This window comes from Lathyrus oleraceus, chromosome 7 (assembly GCF_024323335.1).
Source record: "Lathyrus oleraceus cultivar Zhongwan6 chromosome 7, CAAS_Psat_ZW6_1.0, whole genome shotgun sequence".
Lineage (NCBI taxonomy): Eukaryota > Viridiplantae > Streptophyta > Magnoliopsida > Fabales > Fabaceae > Lathyrus > Lathyrus oleraceus.
In genome coordinates this window covers 142,706,574-142,729,997 of record NC_066585.1, presented here as the reverse complement: position 1 = coordinate 142,729,997, position 23,424 = coordinate 142,706,574, and the positions used below count along the sequence as shown (strand labels likewise).

Below are 23,424 nucleotides of genomic sequence, written 5' to 3'. Positions count from 1 at the left end.
ACTCGTAGTGACCATACCTTGTCCGAAAAGCAGTCTTTTGAATATCCTCAGCCTTTACACGAATCTGATGATACCCAGACCTCAAATCAATCTTGCTAAACACACAAGCTCCAACCAGCTGATCCATCGGATCGTCAATCCTTGGAAGTGGATACTTGTTCTTAATCTTCACTTTGTTCAGTTGTCTATAATCAACACATAATCTCATAGAACCTTCTTTCTTTTTGACCAACAGAACAGGTGCACCCCACGGCGACACACTAAGACGAATAAACCTCTTCTCAAGCAAGTCTTTAAGATGACTCTTCAACTCTTTCAACTCAGAAGCAGACATTCTATAGGGAGCCATCGATACAGGACTAGTTCCGGGAACTAAATCAATTGAAAACTCAACCTCACGTTCCGGCAGTAAATCACTTATATCTTCAGGAAATACCTCCGCAAACTCACAAACTATTGGCAATTCTTCAATTGTCCTCTTCTCACGAATATCCAGAGTTGCCAACAACATAAACAACTCGGCACCACCTTGCACCGATTCATCAACTTGCTTAGCAGACACAAACCAATCTTCCTTAGCACCAACCTCGGGAAAAATAACCGTCTTCTCAAAACAGTTGATATACACCCGATTAAATTCTAACCAACACCATCCTCGAATCCGACCTCTCTTCGGGTTCAGGAAAATCACAACATTCTCAAATAGGTTAACTAGCCAACACTGCACTCTTGCATGCAACAACATAATGTCCAAGCTCGACACAATTAGAACATTCAAGATAAGCAGACGCTTCTCCCCCACTTATTTCATTCCCAACCTGGAATGGAGAATAAAACAAGCATCGACAGTGTTCTCACACACATGTCGCATACTAGGGAACAAACACAATTAAACAACCTGGCCGGACGGACCAACCAGGCTCTGATACCACTAATGTAACACCCCTTTTTATACCCCAAAATACTTAACATATAATCAGAGTGAATAAAACACGCATATAAACAAAAGGGCGTCACGTCGACGTTTTCAAAAACTAAAAGCTTTCAAAAACCAACATCGTTCATCATTAATATACAATACACCTGGTCATTTAAAATGACACATTTCAAATATCATGAATATTCAAGAATATGCGTTCGCAGCGGAAAATAATGAATATTCATGTATTTCATAAAATGATTCAAGTCCCATACCATGATCATCTCTCAATAATCTCTTCAAGATAAGATAAAACCATATCCAGAATATTTGGCACTATGGCCTCTCAAACAACAATTGCAATTAAACATGTTCACAAGTAATAACATAATACATATCCAAATAAGACATGAGTTCAATACTACTAATCTACCCCGTGTTACATGACCAGAGCATTGACTCACTACCTAGTCTCTAAACCAAAACACGGAAACTCTCCGGCTAAATCTCGAGTGAGCTACCGTCCACTTACTTCAACAATACTACTCTTGAGTATCTGCATGATGCCCATGTAAAGGCAACATTCAAACAGAAGGGTGAGAATTCAAATCATTATGAAGAAGTATAATAAAGCACAATGATTAAATCAACAATTAACGGAATTCATCACACCTTGTATAACCATGTAAATAATACTAACCAACGTTTATTTCACATGTTTCAACCATCCATCAAAACTCAAGGAGTATAATATTAAAATCCAATACTATACTCCGAAATATACACATAACTACAATTATCACATAATCACATATTTTGCCAAGTTATGTATCCAAACATCACCAAATTCAATTACCATATCTCATACACACATCACAATCACATCAATGCATACATTCAATTATCACATAACTCTAATGTGACTCAATGCAAGACATGTGACTCTATGCATGTGGTACCGCAATGTGAACCCAACGTTTCACCGCTTTCCGATTCAATATCTAGAATCCAAGCCACGCTTCCGATCCAGACAAGATCAAAGCCACTACGTCTATTTCCAATTAAGGATCAACGTATGCTACACCTATTTCTATTCAAGGATCAACGTCTATCACCATGTGAACCCACCGTTTCACCGCTTCCACCATAAAGCCGACCATGCCATGAATGAATGTACAAATACCAACAACATATGCATTTAAGATCATCTCTACCATCTTAACATTCCACATATCACCATAATTCAACTCTATGAATTATCCACCAATGGTACATATACACATTCATAACAAATATATTATTCACATATATAAGCTAATTATCAAATACGCACACTTAGATTTCATTTCAGAATGATTACAGCATTTAAAATCTTCAATTTTCCCTTTTTCAACAGCAATTAACCGGTTAACGTATTTTGGGTAACCCGTTACTCAGTTTAACAGAATTCAATTCCTAGGCAGATTTTTAACTAAGTAACCCGTTAACGTATTTGGGGTAACCCGTTACCCTGAAAACAGAACACAATTCTGGGCAGATTTTTAACTAAGTCACCCGTTAACGCTTTTAGAGTAACCCGTTACCCTGAAAACAAAATACAATTCTTGGTAGATTTTTAACTAAGTAACCCGTTAACGCTTTTAGAGTAACCCGTTACCCTGAAAACAGAATACAATTCTGGGCAGATTTTTAACTAAGTAACCCGTTAACGCTTTTAGAGTAACCCGTTACCCTGAAAACAAAATACAATTCTGGGCAGATTTTTAACTAAGTAACCCGTTAACGCTTTTAGAGTAACCCGTTACCCTGAAAACAGAATACAATTCTGGGCAGATTTTTAACTAAGTAACCCGTTAACGCTTTTAGAGTAACCCGTTACTCAGTTTACAGAATTCAATATTGGGCAGATTTTCAACAGGGTAACCCGTTAACGCATTTTGGGTAACCCGTTACTCAGATTACAGAATTCAATATTGGGCAGATTTTTGACATGGTAATCGGTTAACGCTTTTAGAGTAACCGGTTACTCAGTAAACAAAATTAAATTCCTGGCTCATGTTTCGTATGTAATCGGTTAACACCTTTGGGGTAACCGGTTACTTAGCCTAAAACTGGAATTTTTCTTAACGTTACATGTATGTAATGAAATTTAATAAAATAAGTGGCTTCTCAATCTATCACTCAATTCCATCCATATATCCATTCCAAACGCAATTAATCATCACAAATCAAAGATTACTCATCAAAACCTAACAATTCCCAAAACCGTAAAAATTAGGGATTTCAACCTAAACATATTTCTACCCATTGACCCAATTATACTAACCCATAATAATAAGGATTCTCCCCCTTACCTCTTCAATTTTCTGGAAACCTTAGTTTCTTTCTTGTTCTTCCCCTCTTCTCCTTACTTTTCCTCTTTTCTTTCTTTGTTGCCGTCAAATGACCAAATGAATCCTACTTCTCACTCTCCTCACCTCTTACTATTCTAGTATTATATTTGGGCTTAAAGAATGATACCTCTAATTTAATTATTAGGCCCAATAAGACCTAGTATTATAATATCTCTATTTAGTTCAAATAAATTAAACCAACACAGTATACACACCAAGTTAATTAATATAATCAATTATTATACTACCTAACAACCAATTAATTAATTAACACTCTAAATAAATAAAAGAAAATATAATAATAATAATAATATAAGAAATAAATACTAAAAATTGGGTTGTTACAAATACTGTAATTTCTTCTGAACATCCTAAAATGTGCAGTGCCAGTGGTACGGATTCCTCCTATAGGGGTGGTGTATATAAAAGAGATTAAGAACTCGTAGGTAAGTCGAATGTAGGTTGGACTAGTCAAACAGCAAAAGTGAGACATACCTAGGTTGTTAAGCATCCAACGGACACTGTCAGATAAACCCAAATCACGAAGAGCAGCATCATTGTGGTACCTCATCGCTAAGACGTCCCTCTTGAAAAGTTTGTGGTATTTGCTCCTTTGATTTTCTCCATCAATTTCCTCGACGAATGCAATTCCCATATAGTCCATCTCTCTTCTTGGTCTAACTGCTCTTTAAGGCATGTTGAACAAAGGGAAAGAGAAATTTGAAGAAGAGGTTATGGGTGTTGTAAAGATAGAAACGCAAGAGGAGAGGATTTATGGAGTTGGGAAGGGTATGTTTAGGATTTTATAATGATTTGGAAGAAGTGGAGTGGTTAGGAGTTGAAGGGTTGGAGTTATAAATGTTTAGAGTAGTGTGGTTTAAGAGATTTAAATGTAGGGTATTGGAAAAACACGCGGGAGGGAAAAGAAAAGAGAGGAAAATAGTTTATTTTCCTGATATGGCGGTCACCATTAGGCATATGGCGAATGCCATTTGCCTAAATTGTTGGCTTTTAAATTTGAAGCTAATGGTGAAAACCATTAGCATAATGGTGGACGCCATTAACCTAAATGCGCAAATTTCAACTTTTTCTTAAGATTCCTGCAGGAAAATGCTCCTAAGGCTATAAAACAGTTAATGGGTATAATAAAAAACTAATAGCTATAATTAAGTTTGCCTGGAAATAATTTGGGTCGAGATTTAAAGAGAAGTACTACGTCACCCTCATTGAATTCTCGCCTTATAATTTGTTTGGCATGCCATTGTTTGGTTCTTTCCTTATAAATACTGGCATTCTCATAGGCATCTAGTCTAAGTTCTTCTAGTTTATGGATATCCAAAATTATTTTCTCGCCTGCAATTGTGTAATTCATGTTAAGGATCTTGATGGCCCAATAAGCTTTATGCTCGAGTTCCACAGGCAGGTGACATGATTTACCATAAACCAGTTTGAATGGTGTTGTTCCTGTCGGGGTTTTGTAAGCTATCATATAAGCCCATAGAGTTTCATGAAGTTTTGCATACCAATATTTCCTAGAGGTTGCAACAGTTTTCTCTAGAATTTGTTTGACTTTTTTATTGGAAACTTCAACTTGCCCACTTATTTGAGGGTGATATGGCGTTGCTACACGGTGTCGGACTCCATATTTCAGCAATAATCTTTCAAAGATTTTGGAAATGAAGTGAGATCCTCCGTCGCTAATCACGAGTCTTGGTATACCGAATCTAGGGGAGATTTGATTCTTGAAAAGTTTAATCACTACTCGTGCATCGTTAGTGGGAAAGGCTACTGCCTTGATCCATTTTGATACGTAATCAACTGCAACGAGTATGTATTTGTTACCAAAAGAAGATGGGAAAGGACCCATGAAATATATACCCCAAACATCAAAGACTTCTAATTCTAAGATACCTTTTAGTGGAATCTCATCGCGTCTAGAGATGTTGTCAGTGTGTTGGCACCGGTCGTAATTTTTAATCGCGAAGTGGACATCTTTCCATAGATTAGGCCAAAAGAGGCCAGATTGTAAGATCTTTGCACAAGTCTTTGAGGTGCTTGCGTGCCCTTCATATGATGCAGAGTGGCAGTGAAATATGATATCATTTACTTCCGATTCAGGGACACATCGACGGAAAATACCATCGGTGCCTCTCTTGAAAAGTAATGGTTCATCCCAATAATAATGTTTAAGATCATGGAAAATTTTCTTCTTTTGCTGGTATGTTAGGTATGGTGGAAGCACTTTAGCGGCTTAGTTGACAAAGTCATCATACCATGGCAGGATGGTCTTGGTGCAAATAGATTCCACAACTTCTTTAGTTTCTATATCATAATGTATTAAAGTGCATTCAATCATTTCGCTTTCACTTTCTAATTGGGCGACAAGTCGATCATAGGGGAAATCGTCATTGATGGGCACTTGTTTGGGTTTTATATCCTCAATCCTCGAGAGATGATATGCTACTATGTTCTCGGTGCCTTTATTATCTTTGATCTCTAGATCGAATTCTTGTAAGAGTAGGATCCATCTTAAAAGTCTCGGATTAGCATCCTTCTTACTTAACAGGTACCTAATTGCGGTGTGGTCGGTATAGACAGTTATTTTTGCTCCTACTAAGTAGGAACGAAATTTATCTAAAGCGAACACAACAGCTAGGAGTTCTTTTTTTGTGGTGGCGTAGTTTATCTGTGCGTCGTCTAAGGTTCTACTTGTATAATAAATAGCATGGAGCTTTTTATATTCTCTTTGTCCTAAGACTACGCCAACAACGTAATCACTGGCGTCACACATTATCTCAAATGGCTTACTCCAATCAGGTGGTTTCATAATGGGTGCGGTAATAAGAGCATTTTTCAGATGTTCAAACTCTTTTAAGCACTCTTCGTCAAATGTGAATTCATCGTCTTTCATTAATAAGCCCGTTAGTGGTTTCGTTATTTTAGAGAAATCCTTAATGAATCATCGATAGAAACCGGTGTGTCCTAAGAATTTCGAATTTCTCTAACGGTTTTCGAAGGTTGAAGATGTTCTATAATTTTGATTTTTGCTTTATCCACTTTAATTCTTCGATCGGATACAAAATGCCCAAGTACAATTCCTTGTCGGATCATGAAATGGAATTTTTCCCAATTTAATACGAGATTGACCTTAACGCGTCTCTCAAGTACCATTTCTAGGTTCGAAAGACATCCTTCAAAGCTTTTCCCACAAATAGAGAAGTCATCCATGAATACTTCAATTATGTTATCTATAAAATCAACGAAGATTGACATCATGCATCTCTGAAATGTTGCAGGGGCATTACACAGTCCAAACAACATTCGTCGATAGGCAAATGTACCATAAGGACATGTGAAAGTAGTCTTTTCTTGGTCATCAGGAAGGATAGGAATTTGAAAGAATCTTGAGTATCCGTCTAAATAGCAGAAATGAGAATGTTTAGCCAGTCGTTCAAGCATTTGATCAATGAAAGGTAATGGAAAGTGATCTTTACGAGTGACTTTATTTATTTTTCTATAGTCTATGAACATTCTCTATCCAGATTGAGTTCTTTTTGCTATGGATTCACCCTTCTCATTACTAACAATAGTAACACCTCCCTTCTTTGGAATGACATGTATCGGGCTGACCTAGTTACTGTCGGATATCGGGTATATGATTTCTGCTTCTAATAGCTTTTGTACCTCCTTTTTGACTACATCACTCAAGATAGGATTAACTCTTCTCTGATGCTCTCTATAGGTTTTACAGTTCTCCTCTAGCATAATGTGATGCATACATATAGAGGGACTTCTTCCTTTTAAGTCGGAGATGTTATATCCTAGAGTTGTCGGGTATTTTCTTAGGACATGGAGTAATTTTTCGGTTTCTATCTGTCCTAAGTCAGCATTGACTATAATTGGTCTTTCAAGCTCGGTATCTAGGAATTCATACCTTAAATATTTGGGTAGTGTTTTAAGTTCTATTGAAGGTTTCTTGGGGCATGGCATTGTATTTGGTGTTAGTGCTAAACATCCTCTCAGACTGTCATCTACGTATGGCTCATGCCAATTATCATCTTCGAATATATGAGGTGTTGGAATCTTCAGTACTTCAGTATACTTAAATGCCTCCTTCTCTATTTCTTTCACACATTCGTCTATGACGTCTAAGAAACAACATGAGTCATCTATAGTTGGTGCTTGTAGGAATTTAGCTGAGAAATTCAACTTTTTCTTCTCCGACTTCGAATGTCAGCCTACCCTTCTTCACATATATGATGGCTCCGGCTGTGGCTAAAAAGGGATTTCCTAAAATAATAGGGATGAGGGAATCCTCCTTTATATCAATTATTAAAAAATTGGTTGGAATATAGAATTGTCCTATACGAACGAGAATATTCTCTAGCATACCTATTGGATATTTAACAGAGCAGTCAACTAGTTGTAGAGACATCTTTGTTGGTCTTAGTTCTCCTAGATTTTTTCGCATGTGGATAAGGGCATTAAACTAACACTACTTCCTAAATCGCATAGAGATTTGTCTATGATAAACTTTCCGATTACACAAGGTATGGAAAAGCTACCAGGGTCTTTCAGTTTATGAGGCATGTTGTTTTGAATAATAGCGCTACACCCGGCAGTAAGCATAACGGTTTCGTCATCCTTAAGCTTTTTCTTATTGGATAGAATCTCTTTAAGGAATTTAGCATTTGAAGGCATTTTTGTAATGGCTTTTGTGAATGGTATAGTGATATTAAGTTGCTTCAGAACTTCTACGAATTTCTTGAATTGTCCTTCATTTCTGGATTTAACAAGTCTTTAGGGATAAGGTACATGTGGTTTGTATGGCGACGGAGGCACATAAGGTGGTCCTTTATCTTTTGCCTCTCCGCTTTCGTCTTCTTTTCCATCATTGGTTGGTTCGTTTACCTTTTCGGATCCCTTATCAGAAATTTGATACATGGTCTGATTTTGGATTTTTGGGTCGATTGATTCATCTAATTTTGTTCCATTTCGAAGTGTGATAGTGTTAGCGTGGCCTTTTGGGTTTGGTTGTGGTTGACCAGGAAATGCTCCAATAGGGGCTGCTACTGCGACTTATTATTGGGCTAATTGGGAGATATGGGTTTCTAACATTTTGTTATGGGTAGCCATAACATCAAACTTATTTGACAATTGTTTCATCAATTCACTCGTATGAGCATTTTGTTTTGCAAACTCTTTATTTTGTTGAGCTTGGGCATTTATGAAGTTTTCCATCATGATCTCTAGATTTGACTTTCTAGGTGCTTGTGGAGCAACTGGGGATCCTTTCTAATAGCCAGGTGGAATAACAGGTGTTGGGTTTGGTGGAAATAAAGCATTGTTAATTTTATAGGAAAAGTTCGGATGGTTTCTCTAACCAGGATTGTAAGTGTTTGAATATGGGTTTCCTTGAGCATAGTTTATTTGGTCAGTGGGAACACCAACTAATAACTGACAATCAGCATCAGTGTGCCCAGGGGTTCCACATAATTCACAGTTTGGTGTTATGGCAGCTACGACGATTGCTGGTGTTATGGACAAACTTTCAATCTTTTGAGTAAGTGCATCCACTTTAGCATTGAAGCGGTCTATGCCATTAACATCGTACATTCCGCCTTTTGGAGTTGATTTTTCTACAGCAGCATGTTCTCCTCCCCATTGGAAATGATTTTGAGCCATGTTCTCTATGAGTTCATAAGCTTCATCATAAGGTTTGTCCATTAGACCTCCGCCAACGACATCGCTTAAATTCATCTTAGTGTTATACAACAGACCATTATAGAAAGTATGGATAATCATCCATTCTTCAAGTCCATGATATGGACAAAGTAGCATCATATCCTTATATCTTTCCCAAGCGTCGAAAAGAGATTCATTGACTTTTGGCTTAAATCTGTTGATTTGAGATCTTAGCATAACTGTTTTGCTTGGTGGAAAATATCGAGCTAAGAAGACTTTCTTCAACTTGTCCCGTGTGGTTACTGAGTTTGAAGGTAGAGACTGGAGCCAAGCTCTAGCTCTATCTCTTAAGGAAAAAGGGAAAAGACATAGTCTAATCGCTTCTTGACTGACACCATTTGCTTTCACTATGTCTGCGAACTGCACAAACACTGACAAATGTAAGTTAGGATCGTCTATAGGACTACCTGAAAATTGGTTTTGTTGAACGACTGATAATAGCGTAGGTTTCAACTCGAAATCGTTTCGATTGATGGTAGGGGCAACAATGTTGTTATGTGGTTCTGCTTATGATGGAACAACATAATACTTCAATGGACGGTTTTGTGGTCTTTCAGACATATTTTGTTCTGGTTCTGAAAATGGGATATTAGGGTCTGGAAGATCGTATTTAATACGAAATCTGTTGATTCGGCGTCTTAAATTAATATAACACTCGATGTCGTCAACATGTTGCTCTAACACCTTGCTCTGAGAGCGAGTGTCTGGTATACAATCGACAAAGAAAAAGAAAATTTTGTTGCCTTAGTCTATACTACGCAACAAATGAATCGCAATATTGACTAAATTAGTCCCCGACAATGGTGCCAAAATCTTGATCGTTGACTGCAAGTGCACATCCTATCATGTAGTTTTAAAAGATTATCGAACCCACAGAGACTAATAGTCAAACTAATGTCATATATTGTTGCAGTTCAAAGCTAAGGCTAAAGGATATAAGGTTATAAACGGGAATAAAAATACTAACTTCTAATGGTTTAAAATTTATGATAAAAATGAGTCTAAAATGTGGATTCCATGTTCCTAAGGGCTTAGGTAGAATTCGGGCACTAAATATGATTCTATCGTGTTATGTAGAAAATGTTGACTTAAAGGTCCGACCTTACACTCTCGCGCTATTGACAAAGATCACACCTCATAACCACAGGATTTTGCTCTCGCTCGCCCGTTCTAATTAGAAAGCTTATTTTTAAAGTAAATGAGATCCTAAATGATGCCTAAAGCACTCTCACTATTTTAGGATCGATGCCTAGTTTCCACTATCCAGTTCCTTCCTCATACTCTCGCGCTATCGGACTGAACCTTGATTTGTTCCACACTCTCGTGCCAAAACAATAAAACATACAATTAGGAACTAAAGCCAGAACATAATTAAATCATATATTCTCGCCTATTATTTCTAACGAGTCCCGTCGGTAACAACGGTCCTCATACGCTAGACTCAAGGTAATTTAGCAAGGCATGGTATTAATTGAGAGAGACATGATTAAGTCATTTAAAACTAAGAACAACATGTCATGCAAGTAATAAAAACATTAAAACATATAAATATTAAAAGCGGTAAAAAGAAAACCTAAAATTGCGTAAAGTAAAACTTGAATTAATTTGAACTTGAACATAACGACAAGCTTGTTCTTGATCCAAAGTACAAACGATACAGAAAATGAAAAGGTGTGACAATCCCTCGATGTGAGTTATTTCCACTTTATAGGTAATTTTCTACCTAAAACTAAGACGGAATTTTGACAGAGCTTCCGCGCGAATTCAATGGATTTCTAACACTCCAAAAATGGATCTATATATAAAGTTCATATGCCTGGTAACTCCCTTGGACGTGTTGCATTAGTGGAGGGAGAAGTGGTTGAAAACTACTAAGAAACTGCCCCACTAGCACAGTTATGTTTCTGCGTGAAGATGGCAAACGCCATTAGAGCAATGGCGAACGCCATTAGAGTAATGGCGAACACCATTAGAGCAATGGCAAACGCTATTGTCTTGCTCATTAAATGACGCGGCGAGCAGTGGAGATGGAGAATGCCATCTAGCAGGGGCGAATGCGATTTGCTCAGATTGGCTAAAATTAACTCTTTTGCTCCACTTTGGCTCCTTTTTCGCTTCTTTTTCGTGAGGCTGCCAAAACTCCAATGAAATCGGCTAACAACTGCAAAGCAAATAAAAAGAAATTAAAAGGCGATAAAATGCATAAAAACATAGACGTATAATATGTGAAATAAGCCTAAAAACACGATACGATTTCTCGTTATCAGCTTCCACATATCTGATAGTCTTCCAACTGATATTTCGTCCAGAGTAGTTGTGTGCAATAACTTGTAGTTGAGACATATTTTACTTCTGTTGTAGATAAACCAATAGTTTCTTGTCTTTTACTACCTCGGGATATAAGGTTTTTACCTATGAATTGATAATTTCCAATAGTGGGTTTTCTCTCAATTCTATCCCCAGCATAATCAGCATCACAAAATCCAACTAGCTTAAAATCTAGGGATTTTTTTTTATAAATCAACCCTAGATTGGTTGTTCCCTTCTGATACCTAAAGATACTCTTAACAACAATTAAGTGAGTCTCTCTAGGATCTGACTGAATTTTTGCACACAAGCAGACGCTAAGCAACATATTTGGTCTAAAAGCTATTAAGTAAAGTAAATAACATATCTTACCTTTGTATGACTTCTGACAGGCTTTGGCGTTGCTTTTCTGCTTGCTCAAATTGCAGGTTGGATGCATATGAGTTGTCATGATCTTGAAATCATCTAGCTTGAACTTCTTCAGAATCTCCTTTGTATATTTTTTTCTGATGAACATATACTTCATCCTTGCATTGGTTGATTTAAATTCCAAGGAAGAACTTCAGCTCTCCCATCATACTCATCTCAAACTCAGTCTGCATTGACTTTGAAAATTCTTTACAAAGGAAAGAATTAGTAGAACCAAAGATAATATCATCCATGTATACTTGAACAATTAAGATATCATTTTTAAGTGTCTTTCTAAAGAGTTTAATTTCTACTTTCCCTTTTTGAAAACTATTTTCTAACATAAAATTGCTTAGTCTCTCATACCAAGTTCTAGGATCTTGTTTGAGTTCATAGAGTGATTTCTTAAGTTTGAAAACATGATTTGGGTGGACTGAATCCCCAAACCCATGTGGATGTTTGACATAGAATTCTTCAAAAATAACTCCATTTAAAAAATCACTATTAACATCCATTTGGTATAAAATAATAATATGATTAATAACATGTGAGAGAAGTAGCCTGATTGCCTCTAACCTTGCAACATGTGCAAAGGTTTCATAGAAATCTATACCTTCTTGTTGACTTTAGCCTTGAGCCACATGTCTAGATTTATTTCTAACCATTTATCCTTTCTCATTAAAATTGTTTCTAAATACCCATTTTGTTTCAATGATGTTCTTCTAATAAGGTTTAGGTACCAGATTCCATACATCATTCCTTTGGACTTAATTCAGCTTTTCTTACATTGCCATAATCAAGCCATCATCAGAAAGTGCTTCATTGACAGAAGTGGGTTCAATCATGGAGAATAGTCCAAACATTGAGTGTTATTCTCTAAAAGCAGACCTTGTCTTTCTAGAACTATCTTTATTTCCAAGGATTAACTCTTCTGGATGTGAAGACTTGTACTTGAAGTTCTTCTTGGATTGTAATGCTCTTGAGGAGCCATATTGAGATTCTTTAGAATCCTCTTCATCTGGATGAGCTTTAGAGGTTGGATCATCTTCTAGACCACCAGCTTCTAAAGTTTTGATAGCTTTTGAACATCCAGCTTTTGATGGATTGTTAGCTCTTGAACTTCCAGCTTTTAGACCTCTAGCTTCTGAGGTGTCTTCAGACACAGAAATTTATGAAAAGCTTTGAACTAGCTCTAACATTTTATTGTCATGATCTTTGTCATCAAATTTGATGTGTATTGATTCTTCAACCATTTTGGTTTTAGATTTATACACCTTGTATGCCTTTGAGCGTTCATGCCCTTTTGAGCTTTAACATCAAATTTCTTTAGATAGACCTTATTGTTCAAGATGTGGCATGTACATCCAAAATGGTGAAAATAAGAAAGGCTTGGTTTTCTTCCTTTGAATAGTTCATATGAAGTTTTGTTCATAATAGGTCTACTATAGATTATATTCTAAACATAACATGTTGTGTTTACAGCTTCTACCCACAAGTACTTAGGTAAATTATTTTCATGGATCATAGTTCTGGCCATTTCTTATAAATATTTGTTCTTTCTATCCTCAACTCCATTTTACTATGGAGTTCTAGGAGAAGATAACTCATGGAGAATTCCATGTTTTTCACAAAAAGTTTCAAATGGCTCATTTTCAAATTCTCCTTCGTGATCACTTATTACTTTTAATTTTTTTTATTCCTTTTCATTTTGTACTTGTATGTAGAAGATGCTAAACAAATTATATGATTCATCCTTAGTTCTAAGGAATTTAACCCAAGTCCATATGCTATAGTCATAAACTATGACTAATCAATATTTCTTCCCATTAATTGATGCAATACTTACTGGACCAAATAAATCAATATGAAGTAATTCTAAGGGCATGGAAGTAGAGACAACTTTCTTAGTTTTAAAATATGTTTTATTAATTTTCCCTACTTGGTATGCTTCACAAAGAGCATCTGAGTGATAATTAAGTTTTGACAATCCTTTAACAAGTTTTAAATTGCTAAGTTTATATATTAATCTCCAGTTAGCATAACCTAACCTTCTGTGCCAGAGCCACTTTTCATCACTCACAGATAGAATGCAAAGTACCTTTTGATCAACCAATTCCGAGAAATTAATTTTATAAATGTTTCATTTTCTCCTTCCTTTGAACACTATGGACTTGTCAAACTTATTCATGACTATAACGTTTATCTTATTAAAGATGAATTCATAATCACTATCACAAAATTGACTAATGCTCATTAGGTTATGTTTTAGTCCACCTACTAACGAAACATTATTAATAGAGATATATGAGTTACCAATAATATTCTTACCAATGATCTTTCCTTTCTAGTTTCCTCAAAATCCCACAGCTCCTCCCTCTTTCAGAGTTAGGGTTGGAACATATGCTTTTCTGTTGTCATATGTCGTGAGAAGTCATTGTCCAGTTACCATGATTGATGCTTTGCTTCTCCCAAAAATCATATTTGTTGCAAACATAATTTCAGATTTAGGTACCCATAGTCTTATGGGTCCTTTAGGGCTAGTTCTGACAGGTTTCTTCTTAATTTGTACCTTAGCTCTCATATAATAAGGCTTAGGATCATTCACGACTTTTGATTTAAAAGTTTAATGTCTTGAATGTATCTTTGCCTTGGTTCTGAACCTTTTAGAACCATATATCCTGATGTCTTAGGTTCTGGTTTCTTTAGAACCTTTGACTCAATAGTTTTAGGTTCTTACTGGTTCAGAACCTTTGATTTGTCAGCAGAAGGTACAAAATAGAAATCTAGCCCTTTCTGAGCAGAGCTTGAGGAAAAAGGTTATGTTGGTTTAATCAAGGTTTCAGACCTTGTATTAAAAGATTTTTTAGAATAACCAAGTTCTCCTTTGCTTATACTTACACCATAAATCATGGATTCAAGTTTTGTTCTATTAAATCCATTTATGATAAACATGAAGATCCATTTCATGCTCATCAATGGGTTTATAAAAAAATCATTTTACTAGAGAAACATGATCTCTTTCTAAAGCTTCATTTTTTTGTTTTGAGAAGATTTTAATTCATCCTTCAATATATCATATTTCTTTTTCAATATTCTCATATGTTTGGCTTTTTCGTGAAACCAACCTATAAGGTCTTGAATAAATTAATCAAATCAGAACGAGATAGTTTAGAAAATACCTCATACCCTTCTTTAGAATCTGAGTCAGATTTTGTGCTGAAGATGTAAGAGTCATCAAAGTTAGATTAGATTCTTCCTCATATTTTTCTAATTCATCTTCTTTGTCAAATTTATCCCATGTTTCCATGAGACTCTTTTTGAACTTGTTTCTGAAGCTATCCTTCTGATAACTTCCTTTCTTTGACTTGTCCTTTAGCAACCCTAGATAGTCAACAATGAAGTGACCAAGCTTCTTGCAGTTGAAACATTCGTTCTGACCATATTTCTTGTCTCTTGAATTTGATTCTCTAAAGCCATTGTTTATTCCTGAGAATATTTTGTTCTTCTTTTCCAGATATGGAAATCTTTTGATAATAAAGGGAATATCCTCATCATCTGAATCTTATTTAGAACCTTATACATGAGAAGCTTCTTCAAACTCCTAAACTTGATGAGCCTTAGTAGATTTAGCAACAAATTTCAAAGCAAGAGACTTTGACTTCTTGGAAGGTTCGTCTCCATTAAGCTCCATCTCATGGCTCTGGAGGTTTCTTATAATGCTTTCAAGACTTATTGTGTTTAAGTCCTTGTCTTCCTAGATAGTTACCACATTTGGTTTGTATATGATAGGAAGACTTCTAAGAATCTTTTTAACATGATCAGAGGTTGTATAGCTTTTGTTCAAAACCTGAAGTCCAGACACCAGAACTTGAAACCTTGAGAACATGGTTTCAATGTGTTCATATTACTTCATTCTAAATAATTCATATTGTTGACCCAAGAGATTAACCTTTTCTTCTTTTACTTGTTAATTTCCTTCATATGTAGAACATAGGGATTCAAAAATGGTTTTTGCAGTAGATTTGTCAATAATTTTGATGTACTCATAGTGAGGTAGAGCATCTACCAAAATGCCTCTAACTCTATGACGTTTCCTATAAGTCTTTTTCTGAGAAGGTGTGAGACTTTTTTTTGTCATTTACCATTCCAACTCGATTAACTGGAATATCAATGCCATCCTCAAGAATGCCCCATAGCTCATTAATAAGACCTATGATGTGAGTGTACATCTTACTCTTCCACCATTCAAACTCTGTAGAGTCTCCACTGAAAGTTGGAGGCCTAACTGTATAGTTATTCTTTTCAGAAGTACTATAATCATGATTAACAGTGACATGTGGGTTAAGAGTACCACTACCAAACCTAGATATTTCAGACATGATTTAATATGTTTTTCTCTCAGGATTTTTTCTATACCATTATTAAGTGTTTAGCAAAAATCGTGCTCTGATGCCAGATGAAGGTGAGAAAAACAAAAGAAGGGGGATTGAATTGTGTTTGAAGTTTTATTTTAAAAAAAAACTCTAGTCAAATTCTAAACACAAAGTCTAGAATTTGTATCAGAGGTGAGTGATAAGTAGCGGATAAGGAATAAAAGAAAGAAAGAGACACACAAAGTTATCCTGGTTCCTCTCACAAACCGAGAGTAGTCCAGTCCCCTTGCACTTCCAAGGGATTTCACTATAATCACACAAGATTACAATTTGCTCAAGAACACAAGCAAGAGACTTCCAATGCTCAAACACAAAGTAAGATACTTCTAATGCTTAAGCATACAAGCAAGAGACTTCAGATGCGTAAGCACACAAGAAAGGACTTCAAATGCTCAAGCACACAAGCAAGATACTGAAGGAGAAGAGCGATCCAAAACGCAGCGGAATTTAAAAATTTCTCCTTTAGTGATCCTTATAAATGGGCATGATCAGTGATAGAATCGTTACCTATTGTGGCGACTGAAACCTTTGATGCAGATCTATGGAGCGATCACGAACATTGAATGGTGACAACGCCTCTACTCAGTCCACATGAACGGATTCCTTCAATCTCAGTGCTAGCTGCTACAAATGAAGACTTTGAGTGAGTGAGAGAGAGAGTGAGTGAGTGAGAGAGAGAGAGAGAGAGAGAGAGACAGAAATGAAATTACTACTGAACAAATGCTTCTGCACAAGGGTTCTATTTATAGAACCACTTATGTGGGCTGCAAGCTAAAAATCCCACTTAAGTGTATGTGGCCCATATCTTATGATATGCCAAAATCACTTAAGCGTGTGGTACCTTACCATAATTCGTATTCTACTTAAGCACACCGTACCTTACGATATTCTACAACTCACTTAAGTGCACCGTACCTTACAGTGTTCCTTATTTACTCTATCTCTCATCATTCCATCCTTTTGTGTGTGACCCTGTAGGTTTTCGCGACATTAGCAATTATATTAAATCACATATTTAACATAATAAATAGTGAGCGGTATCTAGCAACACATCACTGCTACCCAAGACACGAAAATGTCATGTGATCTGACAGATCCTTTTGTGATAATACTTATGTGTACAATTACCCTTTTATCCTTATGTCTATATTGAACACAAGACATAGACCGTTTCATCCTTGTCCAGTTCAATATTGGGCCTGTAGACATTTATCCTATTACGCAGGATGGACAAATTCCATCTAGGTCACTCATGTCCCTCAACATGCTTCGTGGAGTATCCATCAACTGTCTTTATGGTCATCCAGTTATGAATAATGTTTGATCAGCAATAAGGCACTCGACTCTACATCTAGGGTCCATAGTGGTTTCAAGTCGAAGGGTGGTATACACCATTATCACCATGAGAATAACTTATGACACTTTGCATAACATTCTATATAGTATTCTCATAGAGGGTCAATCAAGTATAAATATCACTCTTAATATTCATACCTATGTTTAAGACTTGATAACTCCTTATCCATGATCCATGAGATGTGATCATCAGTCTATATACATAATAGTCTTAATGCTTTAATGTTATCCCACTTCATAATAAAGCTCGACTACAAATACTTTAAGAATAGTTTCCTTATGTTTAATGGGATATCATGATTAAGTCACACTTGATACATTAAACGGACTAGCTATTCTAGGGACTTTATTAAACAAACATAATAAAGAAAAAAACCTTTTATTATTAATAAATAATTCGATACAAGTACCAAAAGTATTTGCCTCTAGGGCTTACACCAACATATACTTCTAAGAGACTTCTAATAATCTACCTAACAAAGAAAAGATTGTTTGGGATAATACATTTGATATACAATCAGAGGTGTAGACAAAATACAATACAATAATACTCTTTAAGACTTATGGATTTCTAAGGTATACAAAGATAATAAATCCTAAGTTAAACTTATGTTTTTGTTTTGACAGAGTATTGGCTCTTTGAATGTCAATAGCTATTTGTTGTTCTTCAAGTCTTTAAATCCTTAGATAGAGAAGAAAAAGAGTCATTGAAGAGTTTTCACAAGAGATTCTTTGAGAAACTTGATTCAAAGACGTTGAGATGTTTCTTTTTATGGTTAATGTCTTTGAAATATCACTTGAAATTCCTTTGTTTAAAAAGGAATTATCAGTTACATGCCAACTATCTATATGAAAAATAACTTAGGTATTCACGTGATTAAAAGATGATAAAACAACCATAGAGTCTGACAGTGACCTATCAGAGCCACCTTGATCTTTACGTTTTGGCTGACTTCAGATTTGACCTTCAAAAGTTGACTTCTTTAGAGATTAGTCTTTAGATGTGTGCTTCATTCAGAGTCTGGCCTTCAGACGTAGACTCCTTCAGAGTCTGGTCTTCAGCTTCTAATCCTTCAGATTCTGATCTTTAAACTTCTCTTTAGATTTTCACTAACAGAACCAATACTTAGTTTATTCCTGGAAATTTAGTCTATGATCCTGCACACATGAAAAAATATTAGTATATCCAATTATTCTTTAAATACTTTGTTATCGTCAAAACCTAAGGGATATGGTACAAACCCAATTTGTTCCAACAAGATTAAGATTGGATTTTTGTGAATGAGGCATCAAGTTTGTTTGTAGTAACAAACTAATCAGTTGAGAATATTGTTCTTGAGTGATATTAGTAGCTTGGTTACTTGATACACTTTATTCACCATTGTGAGTCATAATTTATGCATCACCATTTGAAGCATTGGATGCATTGATAGATACCTACTTCTTGCCATAATTTAGAGGAAATTCATTCTTGTGATAACAAACATTTATGGTGTGACCTGATCTACTACAGTAGGTGCACATTCTACTATCTTTCTTAGAGTTATGAGATACACCAAATGGAGTTGAAGATTTACCATGATTAGGAAGTTTTCTTGAATCATAAGCATAAATCAAGGTATTGGCTTCTTCAAGAACAACATTAGACTCAAATTTTGAAGTTAAAGATACATTATTACTTTCTTCTTGAATCCCCATATAATAGATTTTGTTTATAAATGGTAAAGGATCCATTGATAGTACTTGATTCTTAATTTCTAAAAACTTATCATTCAAACTTGTTAAAATCTAGATAATTTGATCTTCAATACAAAATTCACCTGCAAATCACATTTCTTCACATCTGCATGGATGAATCATGTTGGAATTGGTATGTGAGAATTCAACTATTCCCATAGTCTGCGCATTTAAGTGAAGTAATCAAGAACGAATTTGGATCCTAGTTTGAGATTGTTAATCTCAATATGAAATTGGATACTGATAGCTCGACTTTATGAGTCGAATTTGGGGTACAAACTGCAAGTGCACAGTTCTATCGCGTAGTTTTAAAAGATATCGATCCCACAGAGACTTATGAATCGATATACCGTTATCTAAGGTTACTTCGTAAAGCTAAGGCAGGTAATACTTTGATTGTTTGGGGGAAAAAGCTAAAACTAAAATAAGATCTAAAATTAATATCTAATAAGCGGATATCGGTATGCAGTTCATCGTAATTAAGGAATCAATTCTTTGTTGGTTTCTTGGTTTTAAAATGAATCTTTTCAGTTGACTCTATTGATTAAAAGTTTTATCTCAAACTCTCGCTCTGTTGAATAAACTATGATTTTATATTAACGTAGCTGTCACTTATAGTTAAGTCAAAAACCACTTTTTGAAAACAATAGAATCCGTAGAAACTCTTTTTAAGAAAACACTAATCGTTTAAACACCCTTATCTCAAACTCTTGCTCTGTTGACTTGGGTTATATAATTAAATTCAAATGCTTAACTCTCGTCCTCACATTCAATCTTTAAAAATACTTTTTGAAAAAGGTTAGAATTTAATTAACTCTAGAAATTGCTCTCGCCCTGATCTAGAATTAATGTCCAATTTACACTGTCCAGTCAAAACCTCAAACTCTCGCTCTATTGATTTTAACTTCTTTATGTCTTTTACTTTCGTACAAAAACCTTGTTATTAAACCTGTAAATTCAGACCGTAAAAAGAGTGATTTTAATTTCAAATTTAATTAAACCAACTTAGTTTTGATTCCTTCATTCCGCTTACTTTACATACCGATACCTAAATAAATCAGCCAGACATGCTAAACAGACTTAAATAAATAACATGCATAAACAGATTCATCACAGGCAAGCAGCAAAAATTAATAATAAAAACAAGCATATATAAATTCAACAAATAAATAAAGAACCTGAATAATTAAATAGCAGTCTTGAACACTCCACCACAGACCGGTTGGATTTGTTCTTGAGTTCTTCAATCAGGCAGAAAAATAAAACGAAGGAATAAAAAAACTAGATTCTAACGTAAGGTTAGATCCGGTAAAAGGTACACAATAGTTTCCGGTGTAGAAACTATTGTGCGAAAAATTAATTAAGAGCTAGAAAAGAAAATAGAATTGCAAAAGAAAACAATATAGAAATTTGTAAAAGTAATACTGTAAAAATATGCCTAAGCTGCTGGAAAAGAAAAAATACGAAAAAGCGAAAGCTGAAAAAAAGCGTGGAAAAAATCTGGAACCCCCTTAGGTTTTCCGTAAGGTTCTATTTATATTGGTCATGTTGTAACCGTTTCCAAGAGTGTTCCGTGTCAAATGGTCAGAGGTCGTGGCAAATGATCCGGCGTGCAAATAGGACTCAACGTCTCTGAAGCCAAAAATATAGGAGAATGGTGTGACGTCCGTCACACCATGTGTGACGCTCGTCACAGGAGTGTGCAAGGCGTGACGCTCGTCACAGCCTCTGTGACGCTCGTCACAGGCACAACGCTTGAGCTTTTTGGGCTGGGCTTTGGTCTTTGGTATTTGGTTCTTTTCATTCCTTTTTGCACCTCCTTTTCTTCCCTTTTTTACTTGTGCTTCAAATAAACCACCTGAGGCAAATAGAAAGAAAATACCGCGTAATATCTAATAAACTGAAATAAATTGCAGTAAATAATAATATAATTTAATTAAATTGAGTCCTAAAATGTTATATAATTTCATGTTATCAGATACGCGGATATGATTAGCATTGGCAAAATGTTCCTTGTGATAATTCTATACGTCAAGAGCATTCTCCAAGAACACTATTGTTTGATAAATCGAAGCATTAACCGAATTCAAAATTCTAAAGTGAAAGAAGCAATTGCATTTTCCCATGCTGTACGATTAAGATCAACTATATCAAAAATGGGAATGGAACCATTGATAAATGAGAGTTTGTTATGTAGAAGCAAGCTTCAATCCAAGAAGTATTTTGATGAAGACAACTTGCATCAATGCAAAAAGAGAAGAGCTACAAAGTTATCTCAAGCATCAAGTATCCAAAGCCGCATATGCATTTTTGATCAAGCTTCATTTTCAAGACACCATTTGGCAAGTTTGTTGATTCACTTCTTAGGTATATCTAACTCACTCTTAGATTAGTATACAAGTGTTCAACAAATATGATCTGCATGTGCATCTCTTAACATAACCATTTGTTAACACCTTGAAATGCAAGACACATTTATTTTTAAGTATTTTTCTGCATTTCAACAGTGTTAACCGGTTAACCATATGGGTTAACCGGTTAACAGCCCCAATTTTCAAATTCTTTGTTAACGTTTGCATGCGTTAACCGGTTAACCCATATGGTTAACCGGTTAACGTTTTGCAAAAATGGCTTTGAAAAATTATATCTTTTCATCAATGTTCATGAGGGAAATGATACCTCTTTGAAAAGGTATTTTTGGCAATATAAATTATTAAATTTTCAAAATGAATTTTTCACCTCCAAGAATTTTCATACAAACTTCAAATAAATCACTCTCTCATATTTTACCTTTAATAATTTTTGAAAGTGTTCATAATAAAAATTTTCATCTCATTCTTTTGTTGAACACTTGCATATTATCTTTTGAGTGGCTTATTTATCTAAGGAGAAGATCAATCAAGAGAAGATTGATACTATTACATCTTTGTTAAAATCATTCATAGAAATTATTTCTGTTTGACTTGTGATCCAGGATTGTTGGACACAAGGGTCGGTGTTGAAGAGGATTGTTCTTCATACACTTGTTTGTCTATAGGTTAGATAGTAGGCTTCACCGTTTGTGTGAATAGGCTGTACCATTTCTAACTATAGTGAATTCTCTTTCATGTGAAAGGGGAGTGGATGTACCTTCGGATTGTGAAGGGAACCACTATAATTTCCGGTGTCGTTTACTTTCCGCATTTTAATTTTCCGCACTTAAACAAAAATATCCAAAAACCGGAAACTAGATCGAAGAAATTTTTATCACCTAATTCACCCCCCCCCCCCCTCTTAGGCGCATTTACAACTTACATTTGGCATCAGAGCAAGTTATAGGTAACTTGTTCCTAGAGATCCAGCATGGCTTCCGCAAGCATAAATCCGGTTTTCAAAGACGGTGGAAGTAGCAACAAGCCCCCACTCTTCTCCGGAGAATATTTCGACTTCTGGAAAATCAGAATGAAGGCACATCTCGAGGCCCAAGGGGAAGGTATATGGGAAGCAGTTGAAGAAGGTCCACACAAACCGGTGAATGTGGTGAATGGAGTTGGTACCCCAAAGTTGAAAAACACTTATGACGAAGATGATAAGAAAAGGATTCTGAATGAGAAGAAGGCAATTAACATACTCCAAAGCGCTCTCAGTATGGACGAGTTCTTCCGTATATCTCAATGTAAATCGGCAAAGGAGATTTGGGACACCTTGGTTGAAACACATGAAGGAACCACCGAAGTGAAGAGATCGAGGCTAAACACCCTAAGTCAAGAATATGAAATGTTCCGCATGCAGCCCGGTGAATCTATAGTTGCCTTACAAAAGAGATTCGTCCATCTAACAAATCACTTGATCGCTCTGGGTAAAACTTTTACTAATGATGATCTCAACCTGAAAGTCCTAAGATCCTTGACAAGAGAATGGCAACCGAAAGTGACCGCTATTTCGGAAAAGAAGAGTCTCTCAACGATGACATCCGCGTCTCTATTTGGAAAACTTCAAGAACACGAATTGGAACTTGGAAGGCTCGAGAAGCACGGAAGTCAAGAAAAGAAGTCCAAGGGAATTCCCCTGAAGGTTGATTCAAAATGGGACAAAGATGATGAGACATCCGAAGATGAGAACTTTATGCTTCTTGTAAAGAAGCTTG

The 23,424-nt window shown here is 35.7% G+C and overlaps 1 protein-coding gene across 1 annotated transcript; it reads right to left on the bottom strand.

Moving 5' to 3' along the window:
- Positions 1–7,504: 7,504 nt before the first annotated feature.
- Positions 7,505–8,013, bottom strand: LOC127102476 (uncharacterized). Its single transcript, XM_051039844.1, has 2 exons — positions 7,812–8,013; positions 7,505–7,704 (listed from the first exon to the last, which is right to left on the bottom strand). The coding sequence occupies exons 1-2, from the start codon at positions 8,011–8,013 to the stop codon at positions 7,505–7,507; spliced, it is 402 nt and encodes a 133-aa protein (XP_050895801.1).
- Positions 8,014–23,424: the final 15,411 nt, after the last annotated feature.

What these genes read in the sequence shown, in the direction of transcription:
- LOC127102476 (XM_051039844.1), bottom strand. Translation starts at nt 8,013, where the DNA reads ATGCCTTCAAATGCTAAATTCCTTAAAGAGATTCTATCCAATAAGAAA. An exon ending in ATCTCTATGCGATTTAGGAA is followed by an intron (nt 7,705 to 7,811) that starts GTAGTGTTAGTT and finishes AATATCCAATAG; the next exon opens with GTATGCTAGAGAATATTCTC.